Source organism: Dermacentor variabilis, chromosome 6 (assembly GCF_050947875.1).
Source record: "Dermacentor variabilis isolate Ectoservices chromosome 6, ASM5094787v1, whole genome shotgun sequence".
Classification (NCBI taxonomy): domain Eukaryota; kingdom Metazoa; phylum Arthropoda; class Arachnida; order Ixodida; family Ixodidae; genus Dermacentor; species Dermacentor variabilis.
This window is the reverse complement of record NC_134573.1, coordinates 30218953-30238363: the sequence shown is the minus strand read 5'-3', so window position 1 is coordinate 30238363 and position 19411 is coordinate 30218953. Positions and strand designations below refer to the sequence as shown.

Genomic DNA, 19411 nt, shown 5'->3' with positions numbered 1-19411 from the left:
CTAACTAGAACGGCAACAGAAATGACATAATCTAAGTGAGACGGGTGTCGTCCGCCATTTTATTCCAACTTCTTCCTTTTCACTTCTCCCCTAGCCCCTTTCTTCGTCTTCTGTCATGCGACCAGCGCAGACCGCTTCAAAAGATAAACGAGTTCTCGTGTCAATATGCTCAAACGCGATGTCATCCGGTCTTATTGTTGACCCTGGTCACCACCAGTCGTCTTAACTAAATAAAAACCGTAGCACACTATTTGGCGTTCATTATCGAAGGCTAAACAAGATTACCCGAAAGGATGTATAACCATTGCCACGTACAGACGACGCACTTGACTGTTTGCAAAGACCGGAGCTCTTTCCTCCTTATCTCTGTGCTCTGGCTGCTGGTGCGTACCCATGGCTCATTCTGACTCTTAAAAAGCCGCTTTTGTACCAGCAGACTGCTAGTACGAATTTACTGCGTTGGCGTTCTGTCTCTCCAACGCGCTCTCCACCTTTGAACACATGATGGACGGTATCCTGCGCGGCCTGAAGTACCATACTTTTCTCTGCTACCTCGATAACGCTGTCTTCGTTTCGCCAGATTTTCCGACCCATGTCCGCAGTTTACATTTTGGTGGAGTGCCAGAACCAGAGGACGAGCGTAGCAGGCACATTGAGCGGGCTAGAGCGTGCCGTGCTCGCGCTGTGAGAACACGCCGCCAAACTTTATTTTCGTCATCTCTTGTAGTGACGACTGAGAATAGTGATCTTTAGCGTCCGCGCATAGTGTCGTCGGTGGGCGCTACATAGCCCCTTGGCAAGACGGAACAGCGAAATGGAGCCGTCGATGAAGTGGAGACGGTGCTGTTTTTGTGACACGCCGGTCCGCGGATACGCAGGCAGCGTCCTCGGTGAGCCTCGTAGGCCGGTTCTATGCGCTCCAATGAGCCTGCTTCTTCGAGACCATTCAATACGATGTTAGTGGACGTCGGCATCTTGTGGAGGACATGGTATGGTCCATCGTAGCAGGATATAAGAGGTGCCTTTAAAACGTCTCGTCTGAGGTAAAGATGGGTTGAAAACTGAAGGTACGGATGCACAAAGATGCTGTGTTCCGAAGATCGAGGCGGGGCGGGGTGCAATTGTTCAATACAGTCTTGTAGGCATTGAACGTGCTGCTGCGGCTGAGGCGAGGGTACGAAGGAAAGAACAAGTCTTCAGGAAGTCGCAAGGGGTGCATTATAGACGAGATAAGCCGGAGAATAGCCAAGGCCGCGACTAAAAACCACGCATAGGCCGAGAAGCGCCATACCAAGGTTATCGACCCATTGCTCCCGATCCAGGCGCGTAGTTAGGGCAGCCTTAAGCTGGCGGAAGAGAAAGTCAACGTTGCCGTTGGCACAGGGATAATATTGTTACGTGTGGAAAGACACAGACGAAAGATGCTATTCACACGCTATATACACTGGAGCCAGGCAGCCACGCTGATACTCGCTCGTGCCAAGGGCACCGATCAACTTCTTCGTCGTTCACGCGGCGGCTCGTCTCTTGAGCATCGCTCAATGATGTCGTAATGTTATTCAGTGGTACGGCAGTGTTTAGCGCCAAGCAAGCGTTTGAGGGATGACGAGAGGGTACAGTTAAATTACCGGTCGCGATCAGTGGGGATGATGCCGGGGCAGCCGAAGCGGAAAACCCATGCTGAAACGAAGGCTTGGGAGAAAGTTCCGCAGTGATGTCCGGAATGGCCACGGCTTCACGCCAACGGCTGAAGCCGTCAATCATTGTTAGAATGTACCGGCAGTAGTGATAGGTAGAAAGTGGCCCAACCAAATCAAGATGGACGTGGTCAAAGCGACAACCACGACTTGGCGCAAACGGTTAGTAGACCGAGGGAATGGGGATAGTCACGCAGCGCTTGCAGCTCAGTGTATTCCATCTGCGACAAAACTAGACGTTACCAGTCCACAGTTAATGTAGAAGTGCCAAGGGAATTGACGCAGGAGATTGCATAAGCTGCCTCGTTTTCGGTACCTTTCACTCGCCTGATATCCGTTGTGAACTGCGATGGCTAGGCCGGTTGACGAAGTTTTGGTGCGACCTACATGGAATAGTTTGTACGGAAGAGATACACGAGAGCCTTGTGATCCGTTAAAATATGAAATGGCTGGCCCTCCAAGAAGTGCATGAAGTGCTGGATAGTGGAGCAAATAGCGAGCAACTCGCGGCCAGAAACGTTGTAGCGAGTCCCGGCAGGTTGGAGCTTCCTATAGAAGCCGCCAAATGGACGCCATTCGGAGATGTTTGCTGCTGGAAAATAGCGCCGATGGCGACACTGGAATCATCCACTATCATGCAAGCAGGCACGTTAGTTCTCGGGTGGTTGAGAAGCACAAAATCGTTGACGGCTTGCTCAGCAGCCCTGAAAGCAGCTTGAGCTCCGGGAGACCGAGGAACTCAAGCTCGGGAGACCCAAAGACGCATTTCTGAGAGTTGAACCAGACCTAATTGTAGAAGGCGTTGAAAGAGTTCCCGGAAGTAACGCTCATGATCTTGTCGATTGCGACTCGTGAAGAGAGTGTCCTTGATTTAGGCAAATACAGCCGGCATGCGTTCGTTACTTCAGCCATAAATCTTTGGAACACTTGAGCAGCATTGTGCACATACTCAAACAGGCCGAAAGGTGTAGTAATGGCCGCCATTTTAATAGCAGCAGGCTCAACGAAGATTCGATGATAAACCTTGAGAAGTTCCACTTTACGAAGTATTTACATCCTTCCAAGTGGTCGGTGATATCTAGAATGTGCCGAAGTGGATAGCTCTTGTGGACAGTGAGTGTTGAGTACATGGTAGTAGCCGCACCAACGGCCATTACCAAGTTATTTCTCGGGCAGGAGATAAAGTGTGAAGGCCCAACTGCTGGACGAAGGGCGAACTATACACGGCTGGAGCATGTGCTAGAATCCCCGTTTAGCCATTGCCAGACGCTCACCGAAGAGGCGGTGCGGACTATCTGCCAGGGTGGACCACGTGTGACAATGTGGAGGGTTACACTGTGCTTGGGTGGCTGATCTAAATTGCATATATCACCGTGTGGATGCCAGTGGGAACGATAGCCGACAGAACTGGAGGGATGGACAGTCCCGTCATGCTGAGAATCAAGTAATGCTGGCGCATGCTGACGTTGAGGTCGAAAAGAATCAGTGATAGAGAGACGAGGATAGGCTGATTAAAGTCGGCAACGATGACGACCTGCCGGAACATGCGCCGCAGGCCAATGTCGAGAGTGAGGGACCGTATACCATACGTGGCGATGGAGGTTGAGTTCGCCACGGGGAGCGTAGGGGCTGGATACTTAGAAGCTCGGTCGCGCTTGGAGAGCGGCAGTACTCGGACTTCGGCGTCAGTGCCTGCAAGCAAACGCAGCCCGGAAATGAGATCCAAGATGAATAAAAGGCGGCCGGGTTGTAAGACGAGGTCCACATGCCAACTTCAGTTATCTCACATTGAATTTTCCTCCCACCGGTATGTGGAATAGCACAGGTGGGCGTGGTGCTAAAAAGTGCGAAGATACCACCAAATAGGCGAGCCTCGAGGCCTGCGCGAGCGGGGACTACTCGCGAAAAGGGACGGCTGCTGGGGCGTGAGCGAGCCGCGCTGGCCCTGAGAGGACGTCCGAGGGGAGTCGATCCAGGAACCTAAGTGATAGAGGTCTCTGGTGTTAATGAGAGAGCGGCAACAGGAGAGGTCGCGTCGTGCACTCGATGAGCGAGCTGGACGAGGTGGCCAATGGTCAAGTCTCCTGTAGCGACCAAGACAAAGCTGGTGGACTGCGGCAAGCGCGGCAGAAAGAGCTCTTTCAAAAGCGCAACCTTCACGTCGAGATCGCTTGAGCCCAGGAGCCGTCGCATGCTGTTGAGCAACTGGAAACGGCAGGGATCGCCATGCTCCTCGGAGGTAAATCAGAGCTGGAGGCGTGCGCTCTCAGACGCCGTGGTGCGATCCACAATACACCGCTAAAGTTGCTGGTACGGAGCATCTTGCAAAGGGCCACGATGCCGTCTGCCGGCTCGTGAACAACCTCAGGAGACAGGCTGGCAAGTGGCGATACCGAGAAGTCTCCGAAATGATGTGGTGTAGATCTATGAACCTGGGTGAAAGAAACATGTGAGTCCTTGTCTCAGAAATTGGGCTGTGGAGTTGGGATGTCCTGTGGGAGAGAGGCAGCTTTAGGCGGAAGGTAGCCAAAGGGCAGTAGGCTGCTGGGGGTCGGTCATGTCGTAGTTCGAACTAACTAACGCAGTCAACCAAGTGACTGCAATGGAGCACCAGAACCAGATGACCATCATAGCAGGCTCTTAGAACGGACTAGCGCGTGTCGCGCGCGCACTCAGAGTATGTTCCACAAAACTTTATTTTTGTCAAATCTTGCAGTGCCCACCGAGAGCACCGACCTTTAGTGTGGGCGCGTTGCGGCGTTCGTAGGCACCAAAATATCAACTTTTGACCTGTGCTTGGAATGCTGGTCTGCAGGTTATCTTGAAAATTGCAGATTTGCAGCACGAAAACTGACTGTATTAGGCCACGTTGTCTCCAAAGAATGTATTATTAATGATCCTCCTAAATTTTGCGCCGTATCCGAATTACCGAAGCCCACTAAATTGAAAGCTCTACACAGCTTCATTGGCCTGTGTTGCTATTTTCGACAACCCCTTGAAAATGTCAGTACTGCGATCGCACCCTTAAACCAACTTCTTCAAGGCAGCAATGAACATTCTAATGGGTCAGAAAGCTCTATTGATGCGTTTTCAACTCTTCACCTACTACTTACGTCTCCACCAATCTTGCGTCATTTTGATCCAAGTACACCTACAGAATTTCACATGAACGCCCATGGTGGCTGTCTTGGTGCCGTGCTCAAACAGCGTAAGAGCACTGATGCCGAATGCGTGGTCGTGTAAGCCAGTCGTGCCCTCAGAAAAGCTGGGGCGATCTGCTAAGTAACAAAAAAAGAATGCCCCACCATCCTATAGACTCATCAAAAATTGCGCCCATATATTTACGGTCGACCCTTAGAAGTAGTGACGGATCATCACGTTCTTTGATGGTTGTCTAACCTCAATCACCCACTGGGCCGCCTAATTCGGTGGGCCGTCTGAACCAATGAATATGACATCCACGTCGGAAATCGCTCCTGACGCAGATACTATGACGCCGATGCCGTGTCGCTCTACCCAGTTAATTCTGACAACCGTACTTCTACCTACTGTGATGATATTTCACTTCACATCCTGGACATTGCCTCGGAGCAGCGAAATGACCCGTGAATTGTCATGATATTCGATGTTTCGCAAACCCTCCGGCAGTTTCGGCACCTCGAGCCATACGTCGGCCGGAGCATCATTTCACCAATCCTGACGGATTTCATAGCGCCCCAACTACCTCAATGACAGCTGCACATGACTCTTAGTAGGGTCCCACCGCCTTAGAAATGATTTATGCTCCGCTTTTCACTGTGACCCCAGTGCAGTCGCGCCGGAGTGCACGGTTTCGCCTACGATACTACTGGTGCGGGATGTACAACTTCGTCCGCCAATACATACACTCCGGCATGTCCTGAAAACGATGCAAATATGTCGCGCATCCCTCCACCACACCTGCCGACCCACTTCGTTGCCAAGCCACCCCATTTGACCGTCTCGGTACTGGCGCTGGCAATAGATGGAATTTCGTCGTAGTCAGTGATTTCATACGATACGCTGTAATCACCACCTGACCTGCCGCATCAGCAAAAGATGTCACCTCGTTCATTCTAAACGCCAGTATTCTCCGCCATCACGCTCCTCGGGAACTGCTGAACGATCGGGGTCTCGTATTCCTCTCGGACGTCCTGCAGTCTCTCCTATATCCATGCCTTATTAACGCACCACTGCTGCTTATCATCCACAGACCAATGGTTTAACAGAACATTTCAAGAGAACTCTTAGTGAGATTATATCTACGTGTGCTGCGTCAGACCACTCCAGCTCGGATCATTGCCTTAGTAATCACACACGCATGAAACGCGGTCTCCCAAGCCCACTACCAGATTTTCACTGTTCTTGCTATTTGACGGCCGCCAGCGCACCAGCACCTTTGATACGGCTCTTACATAGTAGCTGGACACTGCCGATTGCTAACCTGTTGCTACGGTCGCTCAGCACGCCAAAAAGCACCGACTACTCGCCCATTCTTGACGTCTGTTCAACAGTGCTGTTGCTGCATCAGTGACAACAGTTTGTGGTGCTGCGTTTGTCACTGTTGCTCTGCGATCCGAACAAACTCCCGTTCTAGTGCTTCTCTGCATCATTTTCCCATCAATGGCGCCGCGGTAACTCAATCGGAAAGAGCATGTCACGTGTAATGCGAAGGTCTGAATTCGTACCCCACCTTCAGTCAGGTTGTTTTATTCAACTTTCATTTTCGTAGATTTGCATTGCTTTAATTAAACTAATAAGTACATGCAATTGCCCCTATGCAGTGCTTGGTGTCCTTGTTTCGGTCTTCTTATAAGATCACCTTCAAGTACTTAGTGCTGCTATTTAAGTTCGCGTCACACTGTAGAGTTGCACGACACCGTGGTGGTGCCCTTCCACCGAGCAAGACCAATTCACTCAAGCAGCAGCAGGAAAAGTTGACTGTCGGTTTAGCATACGCTAAAGAGGATGAAGGTAAGAAAGCCTGCGAGATGATGAGACATTCACAACATTACTTGACGTTTTCATGAAAATAGCTTCTCACTTCCTATTAGTTGTTTCCTTCCACCAAGGTCATTGGGTCGAGTGCCTTAATTAACTATATGTTAATTACTTGTGCCCTAAGTAACATTGCCCTAATTATCACCAAAGGTAGTGAGGTCGACGCACGATTCACCCATATCCCCAAGTTGGGTCGCGTGTTCGAATGCTTTAAGTAATTTCACCTTAATTAACACCAAAGTTCGTGGGTTTGCTGTCGGTTTCACGGTGTCAGTTGGAATCCAACTTGGAGAGATGGCAGGTCCACCCTTATGTCCAAGTTGGTTCGCTTTAACGTTCCTTCTATAACGGCAGACATCGCATTTTTGTGACCCGTGAGCAACCTAAGGCCTTAGCAAAGGAGGCTGACATTTTACCACCACAAGCGTTCGTGTTCTATGAGGCTCGACTTCGGAAGCGTATACCCTGTGTCCCAAGGCGGCGACAAATTGGGTCATTGAAGAGCGCTACATGACCTGTGAAAAGTTGGCATCAGACTTTTACTGAAAGTTTCACTGAAGAGTAGCACATCTCTTTGCCACCGTGTAGGAAGGGACACATGCACATGCTAGAGGAGGGCCGCATACCCAGTGAGATAAGCTGGCGACTAAGAGGTTCATTATAGAGCGGCACATCCCCGGTGGCCCGTACGTGTTAACCTGTGCTGGCGTCCCAGTGACCCGAGTTGACTGCGAAACAGACATGAACAGACAGATGGACAGGCAGCCCCTGAAATTAGGGCGAATTACCCTAGGAATGATAATCGCATTAAATGTTCTATTTTGTTTGGAAATGACTGTTTACTGTTATACATGCACGTATTTCGCAAATGAAAAAACTGTATAATGAAAACTGTGTAAAATGCCCGCCGTACTTATGCTTACAGCTCATAACTGTGCTATGCTAATGAAAAAATTGGGACCACATCAAGCGCGCAGAATATGGAAAAATGAGGCCTGCACATAGAACGGAAACGCAATAAGGGCAATAAGAAGGAACGCCATCATTCTCATTTTCACTGTAGCCTTGTTTTGTATGCCTCCATTTCAGTGTCATTATTCCATGCGAAATATTAAAGCTTTACACTACGTTGTGTAAAAAGGTTCAAATTGTGTTTGAAAAAGTAAGATATTATGTAAATGGTAATGCCAGTGAATTATTATGTCCACAAAGCTAGCAGAGTTGCGCATTCATGGAAAACTCACATTTCATGGATATTGCTCGAAATGACACACAGGACTGCCACTGAACATACTCGGTTTGCGTGTTTTTCCCTTCTATGATCGTCTTATACAACGCTTCCGCTTTGTGTCATTGTTGTCAAGTTGCATTTGGTTTTGCAGTGTAGCATGCACAAAGCACACCTACAGATTCACGCCTAAGAAATAGCAATACACCATAATCTAAATAACTGGCTAGCTTTATTGTTTATTGTTTATTGTATTGTTAGGAAATGTTCAGTTTAGTATAATAATGTCCTCTGCTTGCTCGCAGATGCCTTCTACTTTGTTTGAGAAGGAAGAAAAGGCAACTGACTAGGACTTCATTCGTTACCATTATTAGCAGTATTTGTATTCAGATAGACAGACAACTGTCTTCTAAGTGACAAATGTCATTACAACTCTTTTTATGAAATAAACGCTTCACACTCTGCCTTGCTGCTACAAGTTCATAGCCTTTAGTACAAAACGATTCAGACGGACAGGATACAAGTAAGCTATCGCAGGAGACGAAAAATCTGATAATGAAACACCAATCTATGAAAGCCTCTAACCCTAAAGCTAGAATTGAACTGGCAGAACTTTCCAAGTTAATCAACAAGCATAAGACAGCTGACATAACGAAGTATATTATGGATAAAATTGAACATGCACACAGGAACGGAGGAAGCCTAAAAGCAGTGATGAATAACCTAGGACTAGGCAAAAATCAGATGTATGCTTTAAGAGACAAAGCCGGCAATGTCATTACTATTATGGATGAAAAGTTAAAGTGGCTGAGTAGTTCTACAGAGACTTATACAGTACCAGTGGGCACCAAGGAACTCAATGGAAGAGAGAATAGTCTAGAGGAATTTGAAATTCCACAAGTAACGCCGCAAGAAGTAAGGAAAGTCTTGGGAGCTATGCAAAGGGGGAAGGCAGCTGGGGAGGGTCAGATAATAGCAGATTTGTTGAAGGATGGTGCGCAGATTGTTCTAGAAAAACTTGCCACCCTGTATATGCAATGCCTTATGACCTCCAGCACACAAGAACGCCAAGATAACCGATAAGCTTACTGTCCATTGCCTACAAAGTATTTACTAAGGTAATCGCAAATAGAATAAGGAACACCTTAGACTTCTGTCCACAAAAGGAGCAGACAGGATTTCGTAAAGGCTATTCACAATATTTAGTAAAGCAATGAAGGGGGCTAGTTGGTGAACGTCCAAGTCCTGTCCTTCCTTAATATCGTGTTTGTAAAACTGAGCGCAATATAACCATGAACTATTCACAATAGATCATATTCACACTATCAATCAGGTGAGAGAGAAATGTGCGGAATATAACCGACCCTTATATATAGCTTTCATTGATTACGAGAAAGCGTTTGATTCAGTAGAAACCTCAGCAGTCATGCAGGCATTACGGAATAGGGATGTAGACGAGCCATATATAAAAATACTGAAAGGTATCTATAGCGGCTCCACAGCCACCGTTGTCCTCCATATAGAAAGCAATAAAATCCCAATAAAGAAGGGCGTCAGGCAGGGAGATAGATCTCTGCAATGTTATTCACAGCGTGTTTACAGGAGGTATTTAGAGACCTGGATAGGGAAGGATTGGGGATAAGAGATAATGGAGAGTACCTTCGTAACTTGCGATTCGCTGATGATATTGCCTTGCTTAGTAACTCAGGGGATTGCAATGCATGCTCACTGACCTGGAGAAGCAAAGCAGAAGAATGGGTATAAAAATTATTCTGCAGAAAACTAAAGTAATGTTTAACAGTCTCGGAAGGGAACCGCAATTTACAATAAGTAGCGAGGCACTGGAAGTGGTAAGGGAATACATCTACTTTGGACAGGTAGTGACCGCGGACCCGAATCATGAGACTGAAATACACAGAAGAATAAGAACGGATTGGGGGTGCGTTTGGCTGGCATTCTGAGATCATGAACAGCAAGTTCCCATTATCCCTCAAGTGAAAAGTGCATAACAGCTGTGTCTTACCTGTACTCGCATACGGGGCAGAAACCTGGAGGCTTGCGAAAAGGGTTCTACGTAAATTGAGGACGACGCAACGAGCTATGGAAATGAGAATGATTAGTGGAACGTTAAGGAATAAGAAAAGAGCAGAGTGGGTGATGGAACAAACGCGAGTCAATGGCATCTTAGTTGTAATCAAGAAAAAGAAAATGGCATGGGCAGGACATGTAATGAGGAGGGAAGATAACCAATTGTCATTAAGGGTTTAGGAGTGGATTCCAAGGAAAGGGAAGCGTATCAAGAGGAGGCAGGAAGTTGGGTGGGCGAATGAGATTAAGAAGTTTGCAGGGACAACATGGCCACCATTAGTACATGACCGGGGTATTTGGAGAAGTATGGCAGAGGCCTTTGCCCTGCAGTGGGCGTAAGCAGGCTGATGATATATATGTATATATATATATATATATATATATATGTATATATATATATATATATATATATATATATCATCAGCCTATTGATGTCCACTGCAGGACGAAGGCCTCTCCCTGCGATCTCCAGTTACCTCTGTCTTGCGCCAACCGATTCTAACCAGCACCCGCAAATCTACTGATTACGTCGCACCATCTATTCTTCTGTCGTCCTCTACTACGGTTCCCTTCTCTTGGTATCCATTCTGTCACCCTAATGGTACAACGGTTATGTAGTTTGCGCGTTACATGGCCTGCCTAGCACCATTTTTTTGTCCTAATGTCTATTAGGAATATCGTCTATAGCCGTTTGCTCTCTGATCTAAACCGCTTTCTTTCTTTCTCTTAAAGTAATGCCTAGCGTTCTTTGTTCCATCGCTCTTTGCGCAGTCCTTAACTTGTTCTCAAGCTTCTTTGGCAGTCTCCAAGTCTGTGCCCCATATGGCAGCGCCAGTAAAATACACTGATTTTATACCTTCCTTTTCAATGATAACGGTAAGCTCCCAGTCAGGAGCTCACGATGTCTGCCCTAACTGGTCCAACCCATTTTTGTTCCTCTGTGAATTTCCTTTTCATGATCAGGGTCCCCTGTGGTTAGTTGACCTAGGTAAACGTACTTCTCCACAGACACGATACGCTGACTTGCGATCTTGAACACTTGTTACCTTGCCAGGTTATTTATCATTGTCTTCTCCATATTTATCTTCAGCCCCACTCTTACACTCTCCCTTTTAGGGTCCTCAATCATTTGTTGTAACTCGTCTGCATTGTTGCTGAATAAAACAATGTCATCGGAAAACCGAAGGTTGTTGAGGTATTCGCCGTCGATCTTTACTCCTAAGCCTTACCAGTTTAATAGCTTGAATACTTTTTCTAAGCACACAGTGGACAGCATCGGAGAAATTGTGTCACCTTGTCTGACCCCTTCCTTTATAGGTATCTTCCTACTTTTCCTGTGTAGAATTAGGGTGACTGTGGAATCTCTGTAGATAATTTCCACGGTATTTACGTAAGCGGTCTGTACTGCTTGAATATGCAATGCCTCTATGACTGCTGGTACCACTACTGAATCAAATGCTTTTTCATAATCTATGAAAGCCATATAGGGAGGCTTATTGTAGTCTGCGGAGTTCTCAATAACCTGGTTAATGACATGGATGTGATCCATTGTAGAGTAATATTTCCTGAAGCCAGCCTGGTCCCTTGGCTCACTAAAGTCTAGTGCTGTCCTTATTCTATTCGAGATTATTGGAGTGTACGTAGAAACAGCTGGAATTGGAGATTCTATTGGAGTGTACGTAGAAACAGCTGGAATTTCTAATGGATTCATTCAGTCCTCTTGTGATTTCATACAAAAAGAAATTAAGCAAACAATATGGTATTGCTGAACTGACGAACAAAGCTGGTTATGTTCATGTGCAGGCTTCACCACATGAGAGCAGACGCGTCATGCTGTGTCGTCTCATATTTCTTTTGCGCAATCTTTCGAATGGCAGGTAAAGTACTTACTCTAGAAAGTCTCCAGTGCACTCCTTTGTGTCTTCTTTGTTTCAGCTTTAGTTTATTATTCGTTGTGTGAAATAGCATGCTCAAAATAGCATCAAATTGATGACGAAGGTGTTCTGTTGCTATTCACTTGCGCATTTTACCCTATTGCCTTTTATGTTTCATGGAACATTGCGCATCCTGAACAGCAACAACAATGCATATTTTTCGGTTATCCCGAATAGATAGAATGACCAGTTTTTTAATTTGTCCCAGGCTCGCATTGTTGAAGGGTAAAGCTCGCCAGCCAGTTCATTTTGCCGAGGTGTGCCCTGGATATGTAAGTATAATTTCTACTACCCTAAATTGCTCACGATTTTAATGCTTTATTCTTGCATAAGTGCCTATGTGAAAACAAGAATAAGCTAGAAGGTAATAAAACACCTAGTAGGAGTCAATCAAAGACAATGCCTTCCTGAGAAAGGTGGGGCTGAGAATGGGGCGGTGTCAATGCACAGGGATCTCTCCGCGCCACCCCTCGCGAGAGGGCAGTAGGAGGAACTTCTGACTCCTGCAAATTTACAACGAATCTATAAGCCTCTTGTCGGTCGGCATTTTTCGTAGGCTTGTGCTCATCCAAAATTAGTACCGCCACCCAGCAGCTGCGAAGCAACTGACCACGGCGGTGGTCAGACCTGCGACGCAGCAGAAGGTGCTAAGATTCCCTGGCTCCGGACAGGCCGCCTTTGGAATCTGAACCTGGCAACGTTTAACGCTAGACCGTTATCTAGTGAGGTGAGTCTAGCAGTGCTATTGGAGGAATTAGAGGGCAGTAAATGCGATATAATAGGGCCTAGTGAAGTTAGCAGGACGAAAGAAGCGTATACAATGCTGAACAGCGGGCACGTCCTGTGCTACCGGGGCTTAGCGGAGAGACGAGAACTAGGAGTCGAATTCCTGATTCATAAGAATTTAGCTGGTAACATACAGGAATTCTACAGCATTAAGGAGAGGGTGGCAGGTCTTGTTGTGAAACTCAATAAGCGGTACAAATTGAAGGCCGCACAGGGGCCGTATAACGTAAGACTATTCCAATATGTTTTTATTCCAATCTCCTGACGTCGAATTTGTGTAACCGCCGACACAAGCATCGGGCAGTCACCTGCAGGGTTCTCTGAACAAACCAATCAAATGGGACCTCCCTCGTTCATTGGAAGTCCCTTTTGTTTACTTGAAAAACGAATAACATTGCCTGCACTGAGCGGCTTGTCTTATCTAATTGGCTGACAAGAGGCGAGGAGCATGGTCAAGTTGAGAGGGATTCGATGGGGCCGAGTCACTGCACTGTATATGGATAACCGGATGAAGAAGGTGGTGCAGGCGTCTGCGATTTGTCCACATTCTCTTACTTAGCTTACGGTGGGTCGTCGAAAATCGCGGCGGCATGCGACGGAAGCTTAAGGATTAGGCTAAAACGGATCTTCAGCAAAGAAGAGTTGGTAGAACGAAGTCGTAAACGTGCCGAAAGTTCTAGAGACGTTACACGGCCACGCAAAAAGATTTATTACACGCAAATAAACCCATGCTCTGCGGCAGGCGCAAGTAGCCGGTGCCGGAGCGATCGGCGGCTGCCATCTTTTATTCCTTTCGGAACAGGGCAGCCTGCGGCTATTCAGAAGAAAATTCAGTGTTGTTCGGCATATAAATGCATTTATAACGCGTACGCGTCACTTTAACGTGGTAAGTTTTTGCGGTTTTGTGACGTCGCGTGTGAGGCCGGTGAAGTGGGTGCAGCCCGAAAACTTTTCACCAATAGCCGAGGGCTAACGGCAAAAAGCTGTTGAATCAGAAATAACTATTTTAGTTTTGTTCGGTCAAATTATGCATAATCAGTGTGTACACGTCATATTAGATGGGGAGCTATCGCGGTTTTCGTGACGTTGCGTGACAGACAGGTGAAGTGGGCCTGGTCCAAAAAAGTTTTTCACCAATCGCAGTGGGCTGATTGCAGAATTGGAATAGAAAAGTTCGGAATAGTTTTACGTTAAAGTGTCCTAGGTCTACGCCCCTACATCCAGTCATGATGACCAGGAAGTCGAAAGCTTCTGTGAAGACGTGGAATCGGCGATGGGTAAAGTCAAAACAAAATACACTGTAGTGATGGGGTCTTCAATGCCAGGGTAGGCAAGAAGCAGGCTGGATACAAGTCAGTGGGGGAATATGGCATAGGCTCTAGGAATAGCAGGCGAGAGTTATTAGCAGAGTTTGAAGAACAGAATAATATGCGGATAATGAATACCTTCTTCCGTAAGCGGGATAGCCGAAAGTGGACGGGGAGGAGCCCGAATAGCGCAACTACAAATGAAATAGACGTTATACTCTGCGCAAAACCTCGCATCATAGAATATGTGGACGTGCTCGGCAAGGTGCGCTGCAGTGACCACACGATAGTAGGAACTCGAATTAGCCTTGACAGAATTAGCCTCGAACTTGAGGAGGGAACTGAAGAAACTAGCATATAAGAAGCCGATCAATGAGTTAGCGGTATGAGGGAAAATAGAGGAATTCCGGATCCAGCTACAGAACAGGTATTCGGCCTTAACTCAGGAAGAGGACCTTAGTGTTGAAGATATGAACAATCTTATGGGCAACGTTAATGAATGTGCAATCGAAGTCGGTGGTAACTCCGTTAGACATGATGCCAGTAAGCAATCACAGGATACGAAAGATACGAAAGCCTCTAATCCTACAGCTAGAATAGAACTGGCGGCACTTTCGAAGTTAATCAACAAGCGTAAGACAGCTGACATAAGGAAGTATAATATGGATAGAATTGAACATGCTCTCAGGAACGGTGGAAGACAGAAATATTAAAAGAAAATTAAATTAATATAATATTAAAAGAAAGGAACAGGAAAGAATAAGATGTATGCATTAAGAGACAATGCCGGCAATATCATTACTAATATTTAAGAGATTGTTTAAGTGGCTGAGGAGTTCTATAGAGATTTATACAGTACCAGTGGCACCCACGACGATAATGGAAGAGAGAATAGTCTAGAAGAATTGGAAATTGCACAAGTAACGCCGGAAGAAGTAAGGAAAGCCTTGGGAGCTTTGCAAAGGGGGTAGGCAGCTGGTGAGGTTCATGTAACAGCAGATTTGTTGAAGGATGGTGGGTAGATTGTTCTAGAAAAACTGGCCAACCTGTATACGCAGTGCCTCATGACTTCGAGCGCACCGGAATCTTGGAAGAACGCTAACATAATCATAATCCATAAGAAAGGAGACGCCAAAGAATTGAAAAATTATAAAGCGATCAGCTTACTGTTCATTTTTATTAGCACGGGCGCGAACGGGTAGCCGTCACAAGCTTTCGGCGAAGGACAGCAACCACGAGCTCATGCCGGTAGCGATGGTGCTGTGGCGCAGGCAGGCTACTCTTCTTCGTTACAATCGCCGTCCGCAGAAAAAGGCGCCATCCTGGCGGCTCAAGGCGAAGAGACTACTATTGGGTCGTAGTACGGCTTATTTCGAGAGACGTGGACAAGTTGATGGCCGCGATGGCGTAGGTCCGTCGATGGCGTGAGGTGCTCTACGATGTAATTGACGGAGGACGTTTGCTCCAGAACGCGGTAGGGTCCTAGGTACTTTGCGACAAGTTTTGAGGAGAGGCCGGTTGTAGTAGCGGGTACCCGAAGCCATACGAGAGAACCAGGCAAAAAAGTTGGTGCAGAACGGCCGGCAGGTTGACGGGATTGCTGCTGCCACTGGTCCTCTGTGGAAAAAGAGCGGGCAAGCTGGCGGCATTCCTCAGCATAACGAACAGCTTCAGATAGAAGAGTACTTTAGGACGCCTCAGGTGTATATGACAGATTGGTATCGAGCGTAGTAGAAGGTTCTCGTCCGTATAGGAGAAAGTAAGGGGGAAAACCAGTAGTTGCTTGGGCCGCAGTATTGTACGCATACGTCACGAAAGGGAGAACTTGGTCCCAGTTTGAATGATCAGAGGCGACGTACATGGAGAGCATATCGCCAAGAGTACGGTTGAAGCGCTCGGTCATGCCGTTAGTTTGCGGATGGTACGCTGCACTGGTGCGGTGAACGATTCGGCATTCGTCGAGTAGTGCCTTCAAAGCATCGGAAAGAAAGGCGCGGCCTCTATCGCTCAGAAGTTCGCGAGGGGCACCGTGGCGAAGAACGAAATGTCGCAATAGAAACGATGCAACGTTGTGGGCGGTCGCAGTCGGCAGAGCAGCTGTTTCAGCATAGCGGGTCAAGTGATCCACTGCAACAATAATCCAGCGGTTGCCTGCTGGAGTGGAGGGTAGCGGTCCGTATATGTCTATACCAACACGATCAAAGGGCCGACTAGGGCAGGGAAGGGGTTGTGACGGGTAGACTTGTCCGGGAGGTAATTTTCAGCGTTGGCACTGAGCACAGGAGCGAATGAACTCTCCGACGTAGTTATACATGCCGCGCCAATAAAATTGGACGCGTAGTCGAGCATAGGTGTTGAACAGGCCGGCATGTGCGCACTGAGGGTCAGCGTGGAAAGCGTCGCAGATAAGGTCACGGAGATGGCGGGGTATCACGAGAAGCCACTTGCGCCCGTCAGAGAGGTAATTACGACGGTAAAGAAGGCCGTCGCGAATGCAGAAGTGGGTAGCCTGGCGGCGAAGAGCGCGAGATGGTGAAGATATGGATGGATCAGAAAGGATGCTGATGAGAGCGCTGATCCTGGGATCCTTGCGCTGCTCTTACGGCATGTCGCGCAGTGCATGAGATGGAACTGTGGGCTCAAGGGCGGATAGGCAAACGCAGTCAGCGGAGACCGGTGAGCGTCCGTGTGTTTGCGGCCGGAACGGTAGAGAACGCGGATGTCGTACTCCTCTAGCTTAAGGGCCCAGCGAGCAAGTCGGGCAGATGGGTCCTTAAGGATAGACAGCGAACAACGGGCGTGATGGTCAGTGACGACATCGAAAGTGTGATCATACAAAGAAGGACGGAATTTTCCAAGGGCCCAAATATTGCCTAAACACTCTTTCTCTGTAACAGAGTAATTAGCCTCGGTTCGCGTAGGCAACGACATATTCATCAAACCCCGTTTTTCGTTGCGCGAATACGGCGCCAAGTCCGACGCCGCTGGCATCGGTGTGGACCTCTGTGGGCGCTGCAGGATCGAAGTGGCGGAGGATAGGTGGCGAGGTTAGCAGGCGGCGTAATTTCGTGAAGGCATCATCACAGGTGGGCGACCAAGCGGAACGTTCTTTGTCGCCACTTAGAAGGGCTGTCAGGGGTGCACTTATGCAAGCGAAATTTCGAATGAAACGACGGAAGTACGAGCATAAACCAAGGAAACTTTGAAGCTCCTCTAAGTTCTTTAGTTGCGCAAACTCGGTGACAGCGCGGAGCTTGGCTGGATCCGCAAGGCCGCCGTCTCGCGATACAACATCGCCAAGAATAGCGAGCTTTCGGGCGCCGAAACGACATTTTTTTAAGTTAAGCTGAAGTCCCGCGTCAGTAAGGCATTTCAGAACTTGCTCGAGACGGCTAAGATGGGGTCGGAAATCAGCGGAAAAGACAACTGCGTCATCCAACTAGCATAAACATGTGTTCCATTTGAGGCCGCGTAAAATATTATCCATCATTTTCACAAAAGTGGCTGGAGCGTTACACAGGCCGAAAGGCATTACGATGAATTCGTACAATCCGTCAGGTGTTACAAATGCTGTTTTAGGTAGATCAGATGGTGCCAAGGGGACTTGCCAGTATCCGGAACGTAAATCCAGCAAAGGAAAGAACTCAGCTCCCTGCAAACAGTCGAGGGCGTCGTCGATGCGCGGTAACGGGTAAACGTCCTTGCGGGTTATCTTGTTCAGACGTCGGTAGGCGACGCAGAATCGAATAGAGCCATCCTTTTTCTTAACGAGGACGACCGGTGATGCCCAGGGACTGTTGGAAGGCTGCACAACGCCATGCTTGAGCATGTCAGCAACCTGGTGGTCAATGACACGGCGCTCAGAGGCGGATACTCGGTAGGGGCGGTGCCGTAAAGGTGCATGACTGCCAGTATCTATCTGGTGAAAAACGGTCGATGTGCGGCCCAAACCGGAAGCAGGGCTATCGAAAGAAGCGCTGAACCTCTGCAGGAGAGCAATAAGCTGGCTTCGTTCTTTAGATGACGTGCCGTCGTCGACGGTGCAGTGGAAAGTGTCGAGGAGTGACTGATCAACCGCAGAGTCACAAGTCAGTGCGCCAAGGCCCGCAGAAGTAGAAACGGCAGGAGCGTCAAAGATGCAAAAGGTGTCGACCGGTTGAAGAAGGCCTAGGCATTCACCATAAAATAAAGCAAAAGGGCAGGCCGTGGGATTGTCGACAACCATTTTCGTGACGCCATTGCGAAGACTAAGCAGAGTAAAGGGCAGCGGAGAACATCGGCGGCGAATGAACAGCTCAGAGGGCGTAAAGAGAACAGTGGCATCAGAAATAGCGGCGCACGACACAGGCACAAGCAGGGAAGAGCGTGGAGGGACGGAATTGTCTTCGGAAACAAACAGTTTAACACTGGAAGGGTCGTTTTCGATAGTCTCGACGTCGGGAAGTGCAGAATGTTCTAGTTCGGCGTGACAACAGTCAATAACGGCATTATTATTTGCAAGGAAGTCCCAGCCTAATATGATGTAATGGGAACACGTGGGCAGCACGACGAATTCGACGGTATAAAGTAGACCTTGAATGATGACGCGAGCAGTACAGGCGGCGAGAGGCGTTATATTTTGAGCGTTCGCGGTTCGAAGGGAGAAGTCGGAGAGAGGCGTCAAAACCTTTCGTAGTGTGCGGCAGAATTCGGCGGAAATTACGGATACGGCGGCTCCGGTATCTACAAGTGCCAGGACGGCGATTCTTTCGACAGAGACTTCAATTACGTTGGCTGTAGAGGGACGAGGACTTGGGCGTTGCGACGTGGATACAGTTCGTGTCTCGGGAACTGCGGCCATGAGTTTTCCTGCTCGGTGGACACGGGACGGCGCCGCATCGGAGAAAGCGAGCGACGACGGGGAGATGGTGAGCGGCGAGTAGAGGCGGTTGGGCGGTCAGGGGAGAAGGAAGAGGTAGGAAGGCTGGAAGGCGACGAGGAAAACGAAGCGGGGAAAGGTGGCGCTCGCCGGATGTTTTGAAGAGGAAGCATGCCACGACGACAATGGCGCGCCATGTGACCAGAACCACCGCAAGCAAAACACATTGGGCGGTCATCGAAGGTGCGCCACTGGTGGGGGTAAGGTCAGAGGCGCGGTTGAGGATTCGGAAAATGCTGTTGGTCGGGCAGCGGCATAGGAGGAAAATACCGTCGGTCGTGAAGCGGCATAGACGGCGGCAAAAATGTCGGTGGTCGATGCATAGAGGGTGGCAGGGTCGTTTGTGGACGAGATCGGGAAACTGCTTTAGCGTAAGTGAGAGGAGCCGTGACTGGTGTCTGCTCAACGGCTGGAGGAATGGCTTGAGATACTTG

At 48.3% G+C, this 19411-nt stretch overlaps 1 protein-coding gene across 4 annotated transcripts in view; it reads left to right on the top strand.

Moving 5' to 3' along the window:
• LOC142584114 (uncharacterized) overlaps positions 1-19411 on the top strand; it is a 147705-nt gene that overhangs the window by 110380 nt on the left and 17914 nt on the right. For all 4 annotated transcript variants that reach the window (XM_075694294.1, XM_075694295.1, XM_075694292.1 and 1 more), the window contains one exon: positions 12175-12238. In XM_075694294.1, the coding sequence (XP_075550409.1) occupies positions 12175-12238 (64 nt within the window). The remainder of the gene's footprint in view (positions 1-12174; positions 12239-19411) is intronic.